This window comes from Vidua chalybeata, chromosome 28 (genome assembly GCF_026979565.1).
Source record: "Vidua chalybeata isolate OUT-0048 chromosome 28, bVidCha1 merged haplotype, whole genome shotgun sequence".
Classification (NCBI taxonomy): Eukaryota; Metazoa; Chordata; class Aves; order Passeriformes; family Viduidae; genus Vidua; species Vidua chalybeata.
Window position 1 is genome coordinate 2,785,215 of NC_071557.1, and position 22,955 is coordinate 2,808,169.

General features: G+C 45.9%; 1 protein-coding gene across 1 annotated transcript in view; it reads left to right on the forward strand.

Annotated features, from left to right (window-relative positions):
- The first annotated feature begins 17,655 nt into the window (after nucleotides 1-17,655).
- The window catches only part of DPYSL2 (dihydropyrimidinase like 2), a 56,256-nt gene continuing 50,956 nt past the window's right edge, over nucleotides 17,656-22,955 (forward strand). The window contains exons 1-2 of the mRNA XM_053966538.1: nucleotides 17,656-17,739; nucleotides 18,408-18,777. Coding sequence (XP_053822513.1) covers nucleotides 18,427-18,777 — 351 coding nt within the window. The 5' untranslated portion in view covers nucleotides 17,656-17,739; nucleotides 18,408-18,426. The remainder of the gene's footprint in view (nucleotides 17,740-18,407; nucleotides 18,778-22,955) is intronic.

The following is a 22,955-nucleotide window of genomic DNA, read 5'->3' on the forward strand; positions in this document are numbered from 1 at the left end:
TTCAGGGGTTTTCTTGTCAGGATGGGCATCTGGACAGTGGATTTCTATTGTGCCTTCTCCCTTTAAAATCAGGATCTTCAGAAGAGCCCTTCCTGACAGTGGTGGTGAGTGCTGGGCTGATCCCAGCTGTTATTTCTAGGATCAGCTGCCTGGGTTTGCTGGTCCAGAAATCCCAAGATAAACAAGCAGGCTGGCAGGAAGGTGCTGCCCTCCAGCACTGCAGCCGGGCTATTGGACCCAGTATTTCCAAACGTCAGGGGGATCCACCCAGTCTGGAATGTGAGGCTGTTTGCACTGGCTTGCTGCTCCCTGACCAGACTTGTGTCTGGGGCTGGGCTCCTCTTGAGTTTATCTGTGCTTAGGTGTTAATTCAGGGGTGAAGGATTATTTTGTTCAGAATCCAATGGAATTATCAAGACCTGAAGGTTTCAGAGCCTCCCAATCTCCTGATGGGGCTGAGCTGACAGGACTGGTACAGCTCAGAGCCTCTGCTTTGTGTCTGTGTCAAGTGGAAGGAGGGCACTGCAGAATGACTCAGAGTCTGGATGAATTGTTCTGGCAGGGCCTGACCCTGATGTATTCAGGTTTATCCAGGCATAGCTGAATGAAATGGAATGGTCTGGAGTCCTATGGTGATCTTTGCCTAAATTACAGTGAGGTTACTTTGATATTCTTTGATATTTTCTCTGATATTTAAGTCCCTTCTATTCCTTTACTTTATCCAAGGCTTATTCCCTTCCTTCCTCCCAAGTTTTAAGGTTGGAGGGCCATACTGATGCTGTTTTATCTTTCCACAAAAAAAAAAAAAACCAACAAACAAACAAGCAAACAAACAAAAAAAAAAAAAAAAAAAAAAAAAAAAAAAACAAAACAAAAAAACAAAACACCACAAAACCAAACAAAAACCAAAAACATAGAAGAAACCTGCATGTTTTCAGCATCCACAAAGATCCCAGGCAAAACATGTCTACCTTCTGCTGTTCACTGTGGAGTTCAGTAGAGAGCATCAACCCCCAAAATGTTTTGGAAATAAACATGTTGTGATGTGTATAGAAGCCTTGGCAAGATGATTTCAGAGGTTGCTTAGGATTTCTCCTTTTCTTTCCCCACTAGAAATGAAGCAACATTTTTCACTAAAGTAGAAGAAATGCTTTTTTTTCTCACAGATGATAGGCTCCTGCAGAAGCATTAAGTTCTTTTTTTTAGTTCTATGATAGTTCTTTTTCCTCAGCTGTAAGGAGTAAATAGCAAAGTATGGCCATTTGCAGTAGTTCTTCTTTTGCGATGACTTCCAAGGCTTTTACTGCTGTGCTGCCATGAGAGAGGGGCAGCCTAAATTAAGGAGGGAACATAAAAGAAGATCAGAAGCTTCAGTGGACTTAAATAGGAGGAGAGACTTGGCATCTGTCAAGGTCAGCACAGCAGCAGGAGACAGTCTGAGGAAATCACCAAGTGGGAACAGCAGACACTCTTAGAGCTCTGTCAGCAATGGCTATTCCATGAATTGGAAAAATGATGTTTTAAGGGGTGCATTTGGAGCAGGCTCAGCCTGACTGTGGGGACTGTCACCCCCCATGCCGTGGGTTTGCGCTTCCCATGGACAGTACAAACAGCTGCAATGAAAGTGTGAATAGCAAGCTGGTGGTAGCACAGAGAGCTCAGCAGGACTGAGTTTTGGTGGTGAAGATATGTCCTCATATGAATATGAGTAGATGAATAATTGTGGGGAGGCCCTGGCACAGGTTGCCCAGAACAGCTGTGACTGTCCCTGGATCCCTGGTAGTGCCCAAGGCCAGGTTGGATGGGGCTTGGGGCAGCCTGGGATAGTGGATGGTGTCCCTGTCCATGGCAGGGGGTGGCACTGGATGATCTTTGAGGTCTCTTTCCACCCAAACAAGTTTGTGATTCCACGATAACTGCATTCTCCAGCATGGTCCTGGCTGAAGACTTGAGAGCAGCTTGGCAAGGGACAAGTGGCAGCAAGGCCAAGTGTTTGTCCACACAGCAGGGACAAAGTGTGGCCAGCAGCCATGTTACCCCACCAGAGGGGCCCCTTATTGTGTCCAGGACATCATCAAAAAGGGGAGGTTTGTGATGCTGAGGAGGGTGGGGATAGGACCCTGGCTGCTGTGATAAGTGCATAAGAACAATCAAAAGCTGGGCGTTTTTTGATAATTGATTAATTACTCTCATTTTATTAGGCAATGTATTAAGTAGGGTTCAGTGCACTAAAAGCTCATTAACTGGGGCAATCAGGGACAAGCACAAGGAACACATGCAATTTGATTTTTACAAGGGTTGCAAAATAACCTCACATATACACAAAACCCCTTTGAAGTCCCAAGGCATCCTATCCTGCAACCTGGAGGAGCAGCACAGCTAAACTGCTCCACCTAGGCCTGGCTGCCCTGCAGAAAGGCTGTCAGGACCCTGCCTTGGGAATTATTGGGACTTCGACATTGTGATGCTGACAAATAAAAGATACTTGTAAAGTTTGTTTTAAAGCTGTGGGAAGAGCTGGGGGTTTTCTCCACAGCCCCATGAAGAAGCAGGTGTTGCAGAGAGCACAGATGAGGCACCAGGATGATCAGAGGGATGGAGCAGCTCTGCTGGAAGGAAAGACTAGGACAGTTGGGATTTTTCAGCCTGGAGAAAAGAAGCTTTGGGCTGACCTCATTGTGGCTTTCTAGTGCCTGAAGGAACCTAAAAGATAGATGGAGAGAGGTTTTCCAAGGGCCTGGAGGGCCAGGACAAGGGGGAATGGCTTTCCACTGCCAGAGAGAAGGGTTAGATGGGATATTGAGAAGGAATTCCTCTCTGTGAGGGTGGGGAGGGGCTGGGATGGAATTCCCAGAGAAGCTGTGGCTGCCCCTGGATCTCTGAAAGTGTCCAAGGCCAGGGACTTGGAGCATCCTGGGATAGTGGAAGGTGTACTTGCCCATGACGGAGTGGAACGGGTTGATCTTTAATGTCCTTTCATATCCAAACCATTCTGTGACTCTCTGATGTAAATGGACGCAAGTCCATAGCCTAGGCTTGGAATATAGTTCTGCCAAACTTAATTTGGGTAGGAGTTTCTGACAGGCAGAGGGTAAAACCAGAGTGCAATAACTCCCTAAGAAAGCCACCCCAATCCCCATCCTCTCAACTCATCTTCGTGCCCAGCAGAGCACTGCCTGGTGCAGCACAGACCAAATGGGAGCTGGATCTCAAATCCTCTTGGCAAATCTTTGTCTAGACCATCAGAATTGGGATTGTCAGCCTGTTGTCAGCCTTGAATATTCTGTAGAGATTGGGACCATTCCTGATGGAACTGATGAGCTGCAGGTTGTTTTAGTATGCAGGGTGGCTCAGTTGGCTCTTCCCCCATCGACATCCGTGCTCTGCAGTGGAGAACCATTGACTTAATGCAGTGCCGAGAGGTAATTTTACTGTTCAGGCTGATGGAGACAGCTCAGGAAAAAGGGTAGAAAATGGTGTTTATTTATAGGCCTCTCATCAAGATACATGAACTATAGAATGAAATGTTTTCCCAGTAACAAAGCTGAGTGTGAGAACTGCTGACATGTTGGAGCAGGGCCTGTGGTGGGGCATTGAGAGGCAGGAAAGATGGATACAGCAGTTATGATGAAGGCAAAATCTGCTGACAAATTGGCTGGTTCCCCTTTTCCTTTCAGTTAGGAGTGACAAATGGTTTAATTTATATTACTTCCTACATTAAACAACAGCATGGCCGACTGCCTGAGGATCCATCTGTGAATGGATTTTAATGTGTTCTCTTTTGAGAGGTTCCCAGTGAATTTTGCGTTTGGTTCTAGTCTGTTAGGTCCCTGCAATGTGGCATTTGCAAGAAGGAAGGATTACAGTGCAATTAAAATTCCTTGTTCTTTTTCTTTCTCCTTACTGGAACTCCTGTGTGAGGAGTGGATTGTTTCTGTCTGGAAGATCCAATTAAGATTCAACACTGAAAGCCTTAGAGGTGGCCTTTACAACTCTATATAGGTGGAGCAGGAGTGCTGCAAGATATCTTATTTATTTCACATTCTTAAATAATCTTCACTAATCTTCACATACAATATTTGTATGACAATTACAAATATCATAAACATATATTTAGTTTACAGTGCTGAAAATGTTGCCTGTACTTTCCAAAAATGGGATTAACCAAATATAACTTGCTCTCTACACAGAAGAATGCAGAAACCTTTCTCAGTAAATATTAACATTTTAGTGAGCTCTGATTCAATTCTCCCAGACAGTGTTGAAAATTTTAATCAGGTGTTATTTTTATCTATGGCTACAGAAAATAGCTAATTTCTAGGAACAGGAGGATAGTGAACAGAAACTGTCAGCACTGCTTTTGTTGGGTTTGGTTTTTTCTTCTTCTTTGGATTTACCCACTGACACATCCAAGTTTTTCTCAATGTGTCTGCTTATCAAAAGCAGCCTGTGATGAATCTCTGTGAGTAATTTTGGTCTGTGCTGTGTTGATGAGTGTTCAGCACCCTGAACCCACCCTGGTGTGAGTCCCTGTGCCAAACACCCCCCACCACTTGCTGGAGACCTGCTTGTAACCCTAAAATCTGACAATCCTGCTGTTCTCCCTCTATAAAATCAGCACAAAGGGATTTCTTTCCTCCCTGCCTTCTTTGGACTTTGGGCTTTGGGGCAGAGGCAGCCAAGGGCTTTGGGCACAGGCAGCACCAGTGACGCCCTAGTTTTAGTTCTGTCTCGCCACTAATGGACAAGAGTTGTGTCAGCTCCAGCTCCTCGGGAGGAGGACATATGCTGAGCCTAGAGTGCTCTGAAACCTACTTTGTGGCCAAACTGATACAGCAGTGCATCCTCTGCTGCTGGTTTTGTTGTTTCTGACGGGGATTTGTACAAGACTTCACAAATTATGCACATCCAAGGGCATTTCCCTCAGGTTTTTTATTTATTTGATTAATGTAAATCCAGCTGTCTGAGAGTAGAAATTCCTCAGAAACATGGAAAACAGGAGCAATGCAAGGCAAAGGCAGATTTTGGGAGAGGCTTGGCAATGGGTAACCAAGGCAACGTGGCCTGATTGGAAATCAGTGCTTGCAGCAGCCCCCCATTTTGTGTGCAGAATGGTCAGCATTAAAAATTACAGAAGACAAGGTGAGACATCTGAGGCAGACAAAATCATCAGGGAGGTGTCAGTGGTGCTGTGTGGAAGCTGGACAAGGTGGAGATGGATGGTCATTGCTGGTGGGGTCATTGCTTCACAGCTGGTGAAAGAGTCTGGTTCTGCTAATCCAGAAATGAAAAGAGACTGCAAGATTTTTTGTTAAAGTGGTCCCAGTCTGCTCCATTTTTACACTGTGAATTTTTTGGCAGAACTCAGACAGCAACTGTTTATTAATAGAGGGAGGAAATGTAGCCCAAAACCTTCCCTGAATGGGAAAATTCCTCTGGGTCTGATTTGAATCACTCAATTGGACATGGGGATAAACAGGAGGGAGATACAAGGAGTGTTTTAAGCCATTTTTGTGTTCCCATCATCTGTTAAAAGCCCCGGGGGTGAACAGGTATTGTGGCTGCTTTAATTTACATTCACACTGTGATATTCTTTGGCTGATCATGTCTTTCTTTTCACTGAATATCCCTTCAGCATCTCTCTTGGTCAATACAGAATTTTAGGGAATGATCTGTGGAGTAGGGAGATTATCTTACATGGATGTATCTGAACCAGACCTTAGCTTTGGGGTTTCTTACAATTTCATGGGGCTGCTCTCTGTCTCAGTTAGTCCTTCTGGATCAGCATTCCCCAGGGCTTATCTGTGTTTACATGGGGACAATTGGATCTGCTGGGAGATGGGCTCAGTTTTGTGCCAGCACACATGGAAACTGTGACCCCTGGAGCTGACCCAACAACGTTGAATTCATTTCACATGAGCCCCATCCAGGTGCTGCTGAAGTTGTGCCAAACCCAGGCCCAGGGGCTGAGTCAGTTACTAAGTCCATTTCTGCAGGAACCTCATGGCCAGGTTTGGAGCTGGTCCTGGACACCTGAGAACCCCTTGTCACACCTTTGTAACACTGCTGGCCGGTGGGATAACATGCCACCACCAGCACAGCTTTAACTTGCTGGAAGCGGATAAATCCACAGCTGATAAACTGCCTGGAAAAAGGCATTAGGGGAGGGGTCTGTACCCACGGATGGTTTTATTGCCCAGTGCTTTTTGTCATATAAAGTGAGCCCAATCTTTTTATTGTGCAGGAAGGGGTGACTTTTTGGCTGCTTCAGCACCTGGAGAGTGAGGGGGTGGATGGTTGTGCTTTGTCTTTAGCTGGGCCTCATTTCAGTGAGGTTTAAGCTAAAATTCAGTAATCTACAGTGAGAATTTCATGGAGAGGAGGGTATGTTGATGCAGTGGAGCTGATGGGAGTTTGCAGCCCTGCAGGACGGGGACACAGAGCCCCGATGTCTGCAGGAGCTCTCTAGCCTCTGAAGAGCTGCATTCTGCTGCCATTGTGCTATAGTAACTTTCTGCCTCCTGATTTTGTTATGAATGGCAGTGGGAAAGCCTCGTGCCGGCTCCAGCTGATGCCCTGCTGTTCCAAACATCCTCACAGCTTGCTTTCCTTTTTAACCCCTGAGTGCACAGCGCTTTTTAGCCGGGGGTTCCTTTGTGAGCTTGTGCTTTCTTCCTTTGTCTCTGCACACTCCACAATGAACCGTATGTCCACGGCACACAAAGAGGGGAAATTTGGGAGCTTTGTACAGTTGGATCTTTGCAGGAGGGAATGCTGGTGGGCATTCTGGGGAGATAGCATCTTACAGTGGTGTTTTTGCAGGATGAACTAGAGCTGGTGGGTTCAGCAGCTGCCAGTGCTCTGAAGACTGACTTTGTGCTCCTTTATCATGATGCAGACATGCCCTCTCCAGACACAATGCAGCTCTTTTCCTTCTGCCAACATTGCTCTCCCTCTGGGAGCCGTTGCTGCCATGGAAAACCATGGATGGTCTGTCCTGTAACCGGTGGGAGCAGAGGGTCGATGTTATCCGTGCCATTTAAACAGACGTGTCCCACCGAAGGGACGAGGCTTGTGCAAATTGAAGGATAAGAGACTCCCCCAGAACTGGGGAAGGAGCTCAGAAATTGGTGCTTGCTGTCACATTAATAGTCTTTGTTTAGGACAGAACTCAACCTTGAAAATGACCCAGTGCTGAAGGCTGCACGCACACAGGATCTCCCAAAAGAACCGTGATGGGAGAGAAAGTCACAGGTGAAAGAGACTGAATCATCTCCAAGGAGGGGACAGGTTTCCAGTGACCACATTCCTTGTGTTCTCAAAAGGAATCAAACTCAGCTTCCCAACTTAATTATTCATAGAGATAGTGGTGACTGTTTCCTCCCAGCACCCTGCAATTTATCCTCAGTCAGATCATCTTTTCTATCAGACCTGATAATTTATTCCCCCCAGGTACTGGTGAAACATTCTTCTTAACTTAGTTTCTACTGCTGTTTGTCAAAGTTAGAGAGTGGGAATATATTTTGGGCTCAGGGAGCATGTTCTGTCTTGAGCTGAACGAGAGAGATACACTGAAAAATTATGTGCTTTAAAATCCTGCTCCACCAAATTGACTGGACTTTCATGGATTTTCTGATGTTGATGATATTTCAGGTAATTCTGTTGGTGCTGAGTTGTGTACATGTTCTTATTAGTAAATAGCTGTTTGTCTTAGCACTAATATTTCTTAAACCTGATTTTTGAGAAGCTGATTAATTAGTGCCTAATGCAGTACACATCTTAAGTAGTTAATTTTATTATGTCTTTTTGTCTTTAATCCCCACATCTAATTTTCTAACCACTAAAGAATTAATGAATTAAGAGATCGATGTATCAATTTACTCAAGTTATCAAAATATTTATAAAATATTTATTCAAATTATCTTTGCAGGTAATTAAGTGATTCTTAAACTGCAGCTCTTAATTTTGAAGTCAGAATTTTCTCTGCAAACATTTCCTTTCTTCCTACAAAAGTACAATTCAACCTGCTTGGCCTCCAGAGGAGATGTTTCCTATCAGATGGAAACCTGAAACTTTACATTTTGATTCACTCCATTTTATTTAACAAATTGTTTAGAGTTGACCTCAGATCTTTAAAACAAAATGCCAGCACACCAGGCCAGTAAAGGCCGTTTTGCGCAAAATGTAACAGAAATTCTGCACCTCCTGGTACTGCTGCCCTCCAAGAGTTAGTGATACTCCGTGTTTTCATTCCAACAGGGGTTTTGGGTGATTTTAAACAAATATTTCTATGTGTTAAGCACATATTGAAGGGAATGCAACTTGTACTCTTTTTGAAACACTGGTACCAAGTTTATGGGATGCTAAAGCAGCATCCTGGATGCTCCCATCCTCCCTGTGGCCCATTCCAAGTGCTTCAACATGGCAGCAATGGAATCACAGGGATGTCTGGTTTGTCAGGAGTGCCTACTGCAAGGTTATGCAGAGGAAAAGCAGAGCCCAGGCAGGAGTTAACTCTCTGGGTGATCTGTAAGGCAAACAGATTTATGAAATAAAAGCTTGTAATGCAGTTTAATAAGATTAGATTTATTTAATAAGTGCAACGTGAGGACTTTGGTTCATGGCGGCAGCAACAGCAACGCCCCAGACTTTGTGTAGAGCAGCACAAAAAGATCTGAGGCTTCAGGGCTGTTAGTCTCTTTAGTCCCTTTTCTTACCACTGATGCTATTCCTGCCTGGAAATAGGGACTGGAAACAGTGAGGGCAGAGCAGTGGTGGAGGAGGATCCCCAAACAGGGCTGGCTGCACAAAACAGGAGCCTGGCCCAGTGTCTTGCTCTGTCTCAGGCTGTTGCTGTGGTTGGAGGTGAATTTGAATTTCTATGCCTCATTTCTCATGTGTACAGTGAGGCCAATAACACTGCCTTTGTCTGTGGGACTGTTTAAAATGTAATGAGATGAGATTTTCAGAAATGACAAATGGTTTTTGGGGCTGTGTGCGAGTGCTGAGATGAAGGCTTTTCAGAGGGGCCTGGGCTCTCCTGCTGGGCAGCATGGCCTGATTGGGTTTTCAAGCTGTGTCAGCAAAATGAAGAACCTGAACAGTGCAGAGACAGCCCAGGGCACATCACTGCTTGAAATTGAAGCTTGAAGCTTCTTCTTAGCTTTATTTTATATTAAAATTCAGCAACACTAAGGTGTCTTTCCACTTAGCACTGGCTCTCCCAGACATCACATGTGGAGAGGAGAGAAATCTTTGTGAAAACAAGAGAGAAAAGAGAAGTTTTCCTTTTATGGGGTTTAATGTCTTGGTTTGATTTTTGCTTTGATATTTTCAGCACAAAATTTTCAGCACAAAATTTTCAGCATGAAGTTTTTGTTTAACTGTTTGTCGTCCCTGTCCTTCTTTCTGATTTTGAACCAAATTCCAGTTCCATGAGAACACTGATCATCAAGAAGATCTTTGATTGAGACCTTTGGAAAAGGCTGCTGCTTCTGCCTATGTTTATAATATTATACAGCTCATGACCTCCTGCAATAATAATGTGAAGCATATATGAAGCTTTAGTTCTTTCTGTTTCACTTGAAAGTGTTGCACTGCTTGAAAATCTGTTTTGTGTAATTATTTCCCATTTTTTCTACTTGGAATTGGTACCAATCTGGCACTATGGCCCATTTTAGCCATAGCCATTTGATTTCCAGTGTAGCAGTTCTTTCTTCTCTATTACTGTCTCTGGTTGGCATTTTTATTGCAGAATAAAGCAGGACAGTCTGTTTACCTCTATCAATGGACTCAAGACATTTTTCCTCTCCTTCACCTGGGTTCACCAGGTCAGTGATTGTGTGCATGTAAACCAGCAGGGCATTCAGGGCTGTTTTTCAGAGCCTACCTGTGCAGACAGGTGCCCTGTGTTTAAAATAGGCTCTAAAGCCATCCCCAAATACAAGGTGAAGCTGCTTAATGCAGCTTAATGGTAAGATGCTCTTGTGCTATGAACTGGTAGAGATTCCAGCCTGTGAAGCTGATAAACAGAACCATCAGCACAAGCAACACCTTCTGAACTCACCTGGGCATTTTCATCCAGCATTCCTTCCTCCCCTGGGGCCTGATGGGCCCTCCCCCTCTTTTCTTTCAACTTGTGGAGCTTAGACATCCACAATGAACTTCTGACAAGGGAGAGGGGAAAGATTTCTGTGCTGGTGGGATGTGCCTGTGTGAATGTGTGATGAATATTCTCAGTTCTGAACCAAGTGTGGATTCTGTTGCTGCCTCTGGGTGCTCAAAAATGGCTCCAGTGCCCAAGGAAGCCTTCCCTGAGCCCAGCATCTTGTAATGTTAGTATCACATGGCAGGTGATGTTCCAGGGTATCATTATGTTATATTTAAGTATTTTTATTCCAATAAAAGGAGAGGCACATTTCACTGAATGGGAAGTGCTGTAAGAATTGCTAGGGAAGAGCAGGGACAGGAGAGAGCAATTCCAGAGCAGCTGAAAGGAAAGGTGAAGCTGGGCTTCACCCCTGATACTGCAGTTGCAGTATGTTAATCCAATAAGAATTTTTTTTTTTTCATGAGCCTGGGCTCCTTCTCCTGTGGAATTTACATCTGATTTTTATTTTTAGTGCTGTTGTGCCCTGTCTCAGAGGAACCCAGGGAGCTGCCAGCACTCAAAGTCAAACAGGTGAATCACTCACAGGCCAAGCTGTGCTTCATGACCCTTGCTTATTATTTTTGACATCATTATTTATTAACGTAGCACTTGGAAGGTGTGTGAAGTCACATGGATCACAGCTCTGGCATGTCTGCAATAAGAAGACCTTATCTGGGGAGGTGGGGAGCAGTCAGGAGATCCCAGTTACAGGACATAAGCTGATATTCACTCATTCCTCTTTCCTTTTTGGCCAGATCTCCCTGCCTTGGAAGGTCAGATTTTAAGCCATGTTCCAATAGTAAAGGTTGCCATTATCCATTCTGGGTCCTTTTGAGACAATGCTGGAAAAACTTCAGATAATTTCCAGTCCCCAGATCAATGGCTATTTCCTGCCCAGTACCAGCTCCACACAAATGTCAGTGATGGTGAGCCAGGAGCTGTCATATTCTGAGAGAAGAGTTCAGATGAAATGTTAATATTTAATGTTGCCTTTTTGTGGTTAGATGGGTGAGTTCTCTTAATGACACTGTCTGGAAGATGCATATCTCAGTCATCAGCTGTAATTCAGCTGTGGTGGGGCTTCCAAATGTCACAGGACACTTATGGATCTCAAGGGAATCAACAATTTTGGAAATTCTGTCTTAAATACTGAACACTTCAGAGATATTCCTGTTGCTTCTGTCCATGATCATCCTAGGAATAGCTGAGAAAAATCTGATTTTAGGGCGGGTTGGGACCTTTCACATGCTGGATTAGTCAGGAGAGATTTCGATAGCAATGAGGGTCTCCACTCCCTCTGGAAGTCACTGAGAATTGTGGGCCTCATTTCCATTTGGGCCTTTGGAAAATCCTCTGGTAATTTACTCAATATTTGTACTATTGCAGGGACCAAAACTGTTTGCATGGACTAAAACCCACTGGCAACAAAATCTGAGTGGCAGAAATTTGCTAGGTCTACTTTATATTAGCTGAGGTTGCTGAGGAAAAAAACATAAAGGAAAAGTGAGGCATAGGATAAACAGAAATAAAAAGGACCATGGGAAAAAAATGATCTTTGTCTCAGCATTTGAATGGACTGTATTCATTCATCAAAAGACTTTCTGCTGGTCTTTAATGTTCCTGAAATAATGTGTCTTGTCTTTGAGTACTCACTGCCAAGAAAAGCTGTCAGCCACTCCAGCAATTATCATATCCCAAGGGGAAGTTGGTTAATGATTTCTCTGTGGACAACTTGGTCTTTCAGATTTTGTGTTCTGCCAGAACAATTTCCAATCCAATTAAGCATTTTAAGATTTGATTGGATTTATAATACTCAAGGAATATTCTGGAAACAGCAGTTATTCAGTGCCACCTCTTGATCATGAGCCTGTGCCTTAGAAAATTCAAATGCCAGGGTGGGATGCAGGGAGCAGCAATGGGTGAAGCAACACACAGAAAGAGGGAAGGTGGCTTTCCCAGCTTCTGGCCAGGCAGGGGAATAAAGATTATTGCCATGGCACATGCAACAAGTTGATGCTTTTAAGGGCTGCATAATTTTGTAAGCAGTGCTGGTTGCAGAATTCAGCACAGCCTAAAACAGATCCTTGCTCTGAGCATCCCTAAAATGTTGTTGATTTATATTCAAGCTTTTTTGAGCTTCTCTTTGAGAATCAGAGTGGTTTGGGTTGGAAAAGCCTTACAGATCATCCCCTACAGAGATGCAGGCTGGAGCTCTCTAAGCCATCCCTTAAATTGCAACAGTGGCTTGTGCCAGGTTTCTTTGCATATTTTCACTGGAGAATTGACTCAGTGGAGTTCTGCTTCTGCAAATACCCAAATTTCACTGGGATCCTGCCTTGCCTGATAAATCTTGCACCCACTGGAAGTATAATAATTAATTATTTGCAATAGGAAGAGACCCAGATTTGGAAGTAGTTGCTGTCATTTATTTTAATAATGGCAATTTAATGGTGGAATATACTGCTGTAATTTCTGTCTGTGTTCTTAATTGTTAAATAATGAAGAAAATTCTGGATTTGCAGCAATTATCCCACCTAAGGATGGAAGACAAAGCAACATAGAGCTTATATTGCCTTGTTGCTAATTCAAATAAAGTTTGATTGTTCTCTTGGAATTAACTGTGAGGATGAAATGGAATAAAGCACCATTAGATATTTCATTCATGAGGAGTGGAATCAGAGAACCTCAGAGCAGTTTGGGTGGGAAGAGACCTTAAATCCCACCCAATTTCACCCCCTGCCATGGGTAGGGACACCTTCCACTATCCCAGGTTGCTCCAGGCCCTGTACAGCCTGGCCTTGAACACTTCCAGGAATCCAGGAGCAGCCACAGCTGCTCTAGAATTCTGTCCACTCCCTCACCACCCTCACAGAAAGGATTTTTTTCCTTATATCCAATCTAAAACTGCTCTCTGTCAGTTTAAAGCCATTCCCCCTTGTCCTGCCACTCCAGGCTCTTGTAAAAGCTGGGATTCTTGGCCAAGTGGAACAGGAGATCAGAAATCGCTGATCACCATTGGTGTGACACAGGGATCAGCCCTGTGCTCCTGAGTTTTTCCAGTCAGATTCCAGGGCTCTGTGCACAAAGGAAGTCTCAGTATGAGAGTAAAGAGACAATTTTCCCCTTATTTGACAAGGAGGCAGCCCACTACCTATCTTTGTGCTCACATTTCCTTTCGCTCAGTGTAAAATTATTTCTGCAAAAGAAAATTGTGCAATCCAGACTCTTCATGCCATCCTTCTCCTTGTCTCTGCCAAGGCAAATCCCTAGACAGGGATTGTCTCCTCTCATGGGGTGCTGAGTGCTGAAGTCAGGGAGTACTTCTGGCACTCAGGATTTTTGTGCAGGAGCATAAAAGGATCTTAAATTAGGCCAATTCTTTCACTCTCCTCTGCAGTTTCAGGTAAGCGATCTATTCATCACTTTTCTGGGGTGTTTTTTCTGATGGAAGTCACTTGCTCCAAGGTGTCCAGAGTTTTAGGATGTTAAGAAAATCTGAAGAAGTGTTTCTACTTAGTTTCCCTCTTTTGTTCCTTTTATCAATTAATATATCCACATACTATATTATAAATTTAACCCATTTTCATGTGTTGCTAAATGGTTTATCTGCAAATAAGCATTCAGCTTATTCTGCTCTGCACACTCCTATAACTGATATAGCAAGAACTAATTAATGCTCATTACAGGAGCAGAATAAAAAGCTGCTCCATGGAGACTGAAGCTGCCAGTGAGATTCCAACTGCCCTGATTAATTTCTAAGGTTTTTCTAAGGTGTTTAGGTTTCTCCAGCATTTCCCCACCTTTGTAGGGCCAAGTATGAGCAGTTTTCTGAGGAATGTTCATATTGACGCCAGGTTTATGAAATTCAAATGAGGGTTAGTGTCATTCTCAAAGTAATTTATGTGGTTCTCAGTGAAAATAGAAACCCTATGGGATTATTAAACACATGGATTATCAGCTCCCAGTGATTTTCCAGTAAAATGCTGTTATTTCTGTGCATAGAGCATGGGCATATCCAGTTGCTGGTTTAATATGTTACCACTCAAGAGTTGTTCTGTGTTATGTAGCTGTGAACTAAAATTGAAATATAAATTCCATCATCCCATATTCTCTTTATGATAACAAAGTTGATGGAAATCTGATAATACCTGACTGGGAATTCTGGAATCTTAAACAAGCCTCGTGTGTCAGGCATTATTGAGGTTTAATGGGACTCATGTAGGCAATAATTTCTATGTCTGGTCCCAAACCCAGAGCGATTTTGGGGGTCTGAGTTCTCACTGCACTGGCTGGTGCATCTTTACTCATGCTAAGACTTTTCCTGGAGGAAGAAATATTTGAGGAATAAAGCTGTGGAATCATGTAGACACATTTAAGTGTTTCAGTTCAAGTGTAACAGAATAGATAGAATTTGCTACGGTTGGGAGTGTTGCAAGATCTGATACTTGGGTTTCATAGGTAGAAATAAAAACTTTTTTATGGAATCGCATCCAGCTGGGACTTTTGCCTCAGCAGTATTTACAGAAGGCATCAACCTGAGGCCATGGGAAACAGGATACTAAGGGGGGACACCTAGCCAGGTCACGGTGAGAAGAGTGGGGTGATGGGAGCCAGTATACTAATAGAATTATCCTGTATTTGGTCAGGCTTCTGGTTCTTGTTCTCAGCTGGTTCTGGTACATATAAGGTAGTGTTCTGAGTTCATGATTGGACCCTTGCCCTCAAAGATCCCCATACCTGGTTGCATTTGCCACACCCCTGGGTCTTTAGATCTTGCCCCTCAGATGATGTGGTTTCTGCATTTGTTATTTTGCCATTAAAGATCTTTATTTTTTGGCAAGTTCATCGTACCCATTCCTCTTTTTTATGCCATGCTCACCCTGGCTGAGCCAGACTAGGGTCACAGTGAGCTGGACTGCGATACTTTTTAAAATTGCCTTTTTTTTTTTTTTTTTTGGTGTCCATGAAAGGACCATAAAAACAGAATTAGTAGGCAGACACTGTGAAATACTCAAAAAGGAGAATAAAGCCAAAGGAGGATGTCTTTTAGCAGTTCAGTCATTTTTTGGAATGCCTGAATTTCCTCTGGGTGATTAAAATAATCCTTGGTTTGATACGAGAGACCAGTCAGAGTCTCAGCAGATCAGCAGACACAGGTGAGGTCTTCAACAGAGTTGCTATAAGCCCAGCTAGAAACACAAACCCCAGATAACTGAAATACTGCTCAGTGTTTCTTTGAGTGCCTGTAGTAAGGGGAAGCACTTGGAGATGGGTATTCAGTGTGGGGTTATCTGTATGCTGTGGGGTTATTGTAAAAGAGTCAGATCTGTACAGCAGGAAAACTCAGCCTTTGGTAGTGACCTTTACCAGCTCTGAGACATTTGGAGGTTTAGTGCTGTCTGCAGGATTTCATTCCTGTCTGGTTCCCTGTACAGCCTCTGCCTTTCCTGACAGATCCTTCCTACCCCTCCACAGAGCCTGTGCCTGTGGCCATCTGAGCATCTTCCAGGGCTATGCCAAGGGATGAATGAGCTGGATTCCAGGCTGTCCCTGAAAGCCACTGCCTTCATCTTAGCAAACTGCAGAACATGTCAACACAATCACTCCAGGGCTTTCCTCCTGCTGGAGCCTCCACCAACACTCAATGCAGCTCCAGTGCTGCCTGGTCAGCAGTGCTGTGGCAATTAATATTTATAAACCTTAAATAAAACAGCACTTGTGTGTACCTGAGAGACCATCTGTTGGGCTCCAGTCCCCAACCAAGCACCTGAGATCAGCATGGCTGTAACCCTGCTTGGGTCCTCGGGGATGATCCCAGGAGGGGAATGAGTTGGGGGTGTTTCCCTGGAGAGCCCGTCTTTGGATTCCTCCCTCCTTCATTAGTTACCAGAGCACATCATCCTCATCCTTCAGGGCCAAGCTGCAGGCTTATTTTTTTTCCTCTAAGTCTGGAGTTTTTTATCACTGTGCTGTTCATTTATTACTGGGCTTTGCTCGATTGTGACCTTGGCTTTGGTGATTTTCCACCTTTTGGATACAAATGCCTTGATTTGGGTGTGGTTTGCAGGAAGAGATGGCTCTGGGATTATTATATTTTAAATACACCTCGATTTATTTCTTTTAGTGTTTTTCGGTTTTTGTTTTGGGTTTTTTTTTGGGGTTTGTTTTGTTTTGTTTTTTTTGGTGTTTTTTTGTTTTTTTGTTTTTTTTTTTTAATCTTGCAAAGGTGCTTGGTAGCCATTTGGACACAGATGCCTCTCAATTAACAGTTAATGCATGCATGTGCAAAGATGCCTATCAATGAATAATGCATGGGAATCAGCAGCCTGGCCATTGGGTTTGGCCAGCACAAATATTGCATATGGATTATCCTGAGGGTCCCAAATCACACATGAAAAACGTATTATCAGGTGGAGACGGCCACGTTCGACCTATTGTGCGCTGCACTTCTTACCTTTGTGACCAGAGTGGCTCTGCACCCACGTCCCCAGGGTCTCCCAGGCTCACAGTTCTGGTGGACTCTGCTCGAAGAGTCCCTTTGGGAATGACCCCAGCCCTCCCTCCACTTCGCTGGCCCTGGAGCGGCTCGTTTAGGTACAACCCCGGGGAATAAGTCCCAGAGGATGCCAGACACGCGTAGCAGGCGCTGGGCTGGAGCCCAGCAGCGAAGGGGCTGCGCCGGGCAGCGAGAGTCCGGCGGGCTCCGACCCGCCCTGCGCCGGGCGCGGGCGGTGCTGAAGGGACAGCGCCGGTGGCTGGGCCGGGACCAGCCGGAGCCCCCGTCTCGCCCTTGATCTCAGCCCCTCTCCCCTGACCCCATCTCCCCTCTTCCCCATCTCCTCTGCGCTGCATCTCTCCTCGCCCTCTATCTCCGCTCTGCTCCCCACCCTCGCTCTGCCCTCATCTGCTCTCCATCCCCCATTTCCCCTTTGTCCCCCGTCTCTTCTCTGCCCCCACCTCTCCTCGCCCCCATCTCCCCTTTGCCCATCTCCCCCCTGCCCCCATCTTCTCTCTACCCCATCTCTCCTTTCTTCCCCATCGTTCCTCTGCTCCCATCTCTCTTCTGCCCCCATCTATCCTTTGCCTCCCTGCCCTCGCCCCCATCCTCCCTCTGCCCCCATGTCTCCTTTGTCCCCATCTCCCCCACCTCCCCTCGCCCCCGTCGCAGGGTCACTGTCACCACGGGCAAGGAGCACGCGGGGCTGCTCTGTCTCCACCTCTAGAAACCTGTCCTCAGCCGTAGCCGCCTTTGGCTGCCTCTCCTGATCTCCCGCAGGGAGGAACCGGGGTCTCCTGGCACTGCAGAGGCTTAACTGACTCACAAGGTCAATAATTTTGGCTCCTGGAGGTAAGTCCCGGTTGCCAGCTCGTTTTCCTCTCTCCCCCGGTTCCCATATCCCTCTCCCATCTGTGTCTCTTTTTCATCCTCTCTTCAGTGCCATCCATCAGCCCTTTTTCCCCCTGAAGAGGGTCTGCACCAGCGACGCCCGAAATCCCAAGAAGCTGAGTCAGCGTTCTGCTCCTAAACCCCACTAACCCAGCTGCGATCCCAGCTGCTCCCGCCCTCCGGCTCCGCGGCGCTAGGAAAAGTGAGGAACAATGGGATTCCCGGAGCACTCCACCATTGCTAGGCTGGGGGAGGCAGGGAACAAGCTGGTGGGAGGAAAGGAGGGACGGAGGCAGAGCTCCCTTCTGCCCTGCCCGGGCAAGGGGAGCAGCCGGAGGGGAAGAGGTGCCCGGTCTACATCAGCCTCCTGGAACAGCGAGATCTGCACGCCGGGGAAGGGGAGGGGGAGAGGGTGGGTGTGAAGGGGGCTGTTGCTCCAACCTGATCGAGTCCATTTGCCAGTTCACCATTCGCATCACTTCCGGAGCAGTCCTCAGTTTCTGCTGCAGAGTGAGCTTTTTTTTTTTCCTTCTCTCTCTCTCCTTTTCCCTCCCTCCTCATCTGGATGCTGGGAACTTGAAGCCTCCTCCCTTTATTGCAGCAGGATCTGCCCCATCCTTGCCTCAACTTTGCGCTGCATCAAAGAAAGAGAGCAAGCCACAGGCTGGCTGGTGCCGATGGGGGCAGGGGACCTGCCGGGCACAGCCCTTTGCAGTTGATGTTGCCGTATCTCTAGGACCCAGATCCGTCTTTTTCCTATCGCTCTCCTTTTTCCCCCCTCCCCACCTCTTCTCTCCGTGTGTGTGTGTGTGTGTGTGTGTGTGTGCACGCAGGATCCTCCTGGTTACCGCTGTTGTTATTCCCCCTTAGCAGGGAGACCACCTCAGCCATGGCAGAGAGGAAGCAGAACGGGTGGCAGGGCGAGGAAGAAGAAGTGCCAGCCTTCTTCAAAAACCTGGGCTCGGGCAGTCCCAAGCCCCGGCAGAAATTCTGTGGCATGTTCTGCCCGGTGGAAGGCTCCCTGGAGAACAAGACCATTGACTTCGACTCGCTCTCGGTGGGCCGCGGATGTAACAAAGTCGTGGCAAAGCAGAAGGATGTTGCCCACCTGGGTCCAGATGCTCAGTCCGTCTATTCCAAGCAGAGCGGGAAGGGAGGGGAACCATCTGTTGAATTCGGGAGAAAGGTGGAGATCAGGAGTGCCACGGGGAAGGAGGCGCTGCAGAACCTAAATGACAAGGTGGGTGCATATATGTAGAGATATATTTATATATATATGTTGTGTGGGGTGAACTCGGGCACGCGATAGGCTGCAGAGAGGACGGATCCTCTCCACCTGCAGCCGCTGGTTTTTATGTCCCCTGCATCTGTGTGGCAGCCTGTGCCTTCCTCCGGGCAGCAGCATCTCTCGCAGAGCCTTCCCTCCAGAGCTCGAACGCTGTCTGCGTGCTCTCTGCAGGTGTACGAGAGGGGGGCACAAGAAGAAAGAAGACCCCCCCCCGCACTCACAAACACCCCGCCCTGCCCTCCTGTCTGGGGAGAAACAGCGACTTTTTTGTTTCTTAGGCGATTCCCCCAGCACGAAGGTAGGGAAAAGCCCCACCCAGGCAGGGAATGCAGCTCACGGAACAGAAATGCAATTGTGAGCAAAAGAGCATCAATGAGCCTCCACCTACCGGGATCAAATCCCTGCAGGCTTCTTCCAGGGGGGACTCCTACCCCTGCTCCCAGGGGAGGACAGGCGCCGGAGCAACCCCTGGGAACTGCATTTCAATGCCAATTTTCAGCAGGGCTGCTGGGCTACAGTGGGAATTTTTGACTCGGGAAGATCTGGGACTTTCACAGGAATGTGGCATCCTTGTAGCAACCCAGAACTCCTCCCAGGATTTTAAGACTGCTGCAGATACTTCTCATTCTCTGGATATGTCAGGGTGTAAAGAAGCCCATTCTCTTCCAGAGGCAAAACCCACTGAACCCATAGATCTGTCTGACCATGCCCATCTGCTTTCCTCAATAAATCAATTTAAACCAGCTTTACTCAGCTGTGAGCCAGGAAATACTCAGTGCACAGCTCTGACAATGCTGGCAGAGGTTGGAAGAGCAGAAATGAATGAATGAAGTACCCACCAGCAGCCTGCTAAACTCCTGGTATCGGGCAGGAGTTTCTCTGAGTAGTCTCCCAGTGGGTACAGAGCAGCCCTTTCTTCTGGAAGCTGCTCCTAGGATGTGCATTCTGTTTTTTAATTCTGATATGGATTGTGTATGCTGGTCTGCCTGGAATTCAGAATATGGGCTTGTTCACCACTTTCTCCTGCTTTCAGAAACGCGAAGTATTACTGGAGGTAATATAAAAATATAAATTAATCAAAGTATTAGTTATAAAATATAAACTAGAGGCTCATCCTCCCCAAATCAGACTCTGCTGCAGTGACCTAAGGGCTCCATCCAGCCATATTTCCACATGTGAACTACTGCTGCTACAAAGAGCTCACAAAGGCAGGCACAGATTTTCAGAATTCCCACACACCAGCCCCACTGAGGAGGAGGATGTGCTCCACACTGCTCCAAACCTGGTTTCCAATCCCAAACAAAAATTTGCCACTACAGATGCCTCAAGTTTGCTTGATCATGCTGGAGTGTCTATTAATGGAGTAACTTTCCATGATTAATTAGTCTTATTGGACCAATCAAGGTGCATTTCAAGAATAAAGGGCTTTTTCATCTTGGGGAGTCAAAGGTTCTGCAATTCACGACATTTTAAGAGCTAATTTTGGACAATCTGATGTCCTGTGGGACATAAGTATAAGCAGGATATACATTAACTCCAAAAAGATAAATTATTTTCTGACCAGTACAATAAAAATTTAAGTACAACATTGTGCAAAATCACAATCCACTGAGAATATTAATAATATTTTTAAGTGTGTTTTTTGTTCTATTTTAAAGATTATTGTCTAAATGTTAACTGAGGAGATGAAACAATGGGATGGTACAAAACATTTGAGCTGTTTCTCATTAGCTTTACTTAACACTGATGCCAATGAATCGTGATATCAGGGGTGCTGAGCACTGGGGTAAGTCAAGTCTCTTGGGATAAATGTCATGCTATGGATTGGGAATTTACTTCAGGGATGTTTGAGCTTTGGTTTTCCAGCTGACTGCACCCATAGCTTGCATCAATGGTTAAATCCTCAGCAAGTAAAATTGGCTTTATGGGTTTAAAACTCAGTCATCCTTTCTGTCACATATAGAAAGATCTTGTCTTAATCCCCTTTGAAATAGTTAACAAAGCAATATGGACAAGCTATTTTTTATATTTTTCTCCGAGGTCTCAACTGTCAAGAGGATAAAAAAGGGGATGTAATTATTCCACATTAAATTGCAATATTTTGTTTTGTGGGGCAAGATAAGGGCAATCAAATCTCTCTGTGTCTGTCTTTCCTGGGACATTCTGTAGCCCATCTATCATGTGTTCCACCTGGGCTGTGCTGCCTCATAATTCAGGGTTAAGATCATCTCTGGAGGCACCAGGAAGGCTCAGCCTCAGTTCCAGCAGCATTTGCAGCTCTGTCTCTGGTGGCCAGTTCAACAGGTCTGCAGCTCAGCTTGGAGCCAAGCTCTGCTACTTCCAGCTTCCAGGCCTTGGAGAACTGACTGTGCTTCTGTTTCCCATCTGAACTTTCTCATCTTCCCTGTTTGGGCTGTTCCTGTTTCTGGAGCTGTTGGTTCAGTGTCTGGGCCCTGCTCAGTGCTCCGGGGCCCTGACCCCAACACTGAGATGTGCCAAGAACATAATCTTCAGATGTGGGATTCCTTAAATGAGGCAAGAGGTCCTTGGCCCGGCTCTCAGGAGCTGCTGTGCACCTGGAAGATCAATTTCTGCAGTGGGATCTACCCACAGGATAATCCAGGTTGGAAAAGCCTTCCAAGAGTATCAAGTCCAAGCTGTGTCCAATCCCCACCCTGTCCCCAGCCCAGAGCTCTGAGTGCCATGTCCAGGCCTACCTTGGACACCTCCAGGGATGGGCACTCCAAACCTCCCTGGGCAGTTCCAAGGCCTGAGCACCCTTTCCATGGGGAAATTCCTGCTAATGCCCACCCTGAGCCTGCCCTGGCCCAGCCTGAGGCCGTTCCCTCTCCTCCTGTCCCTGTTCCCTGGGAGCAGAGCCTGACTCCACGGCTGTCCCCTCCTGGCAGGAGTTGTGCAGAGCCAGAAGGGCCCCCCTGAGCCTCCTTTTCTCCAGGCTGAGCACCTTTCCAGCTTCCTCAGCCTCTCCTGGTGCCACAAACCTTGCCCCAGCTCTGTTGCCCAACAGCTCTGCTTTGTAGTCAGTGCAGAAGCTGGAAGGCTCCTGGTCCCAGAGCAGGGACTGCTGGAATGGCATCCCAGGGCAATATTCCCCTTTTCCTTACATGACAAGTCTTGAGAGGGGGGCATTCATCTGGGGTTTGAAAAACTTTGGCCATTGATTGCTTGAGCTGGGTCATTTTTCCTAGTGTATTTCTCAGATTTCCCATATCTATAATTGCTATTCCTTCCTCCCACATTTTTGGGAGAATGACAGTATTTTAGGGAACATCTATAGAGAAAAGCAAGGTTTAATTGCAAGAGAGATGACAAGGGCTTTAATCTGGTTTGCAGAGAGAGCCTGAGTAGCTGCTCAGACCCCATACCACCATTACAAGACCTGGGATCCCAGATCCCTCCTTCATTTGCCATCTCGTAGTTACTCCAGTGGTTCAGGTGTTTCCCCTGTGCACCTTTACATTCCTTTTTTTGCCTCCCTTAAAACAGTTCCTGGCCCTTTGGGAAGCACAGAGCACTGTGTGTAAACTGCTGGTCTAAACCAACAAAGTCTATTCTAACAAATAACAACAATGAATAAACAGACAGTAGGAAAATGTTTTTAGTTTAGAATTGATAGGAGAGGACTCACTTGCAAAACACTGTCATGAAGCTTGTGACAGGACTGGACTTTTTCCTAAAACCTCAAAGCTCTCAGGATCATGGTTGTTCATTCCTGGAGAGAAATAATGAATAACAGGATGTTGTTGAGAGCTGAAATAATCACAGACTCTGGAACATTAATGGAACTGTTGTCTAAAACAAAGAAGCTGTTCCAGACAGCTGGAAATGCAATCCTGAGTTTAATTTGCTACAATGCCTGCAATTTTTCTAGCCTTGTTTCGACAATCATTGCTTGCAAAATAATCATAAGGGAGGATGACTTGCATGTTCTTCCAATGGGTCAGGATGGTTTGTGGAAAAAAAAAAAAAAAAAACAGTGAGGAGCAAAAATGCCAAAGTCCTCTTAACTTCTTCTCAAAGCCAACATTCTGCACAGCTGCAGACATCTGTACATCCAATGGGTGTCTTCTGGAGTGGTTTTATATGCAGAATTTACTAATACCACACTT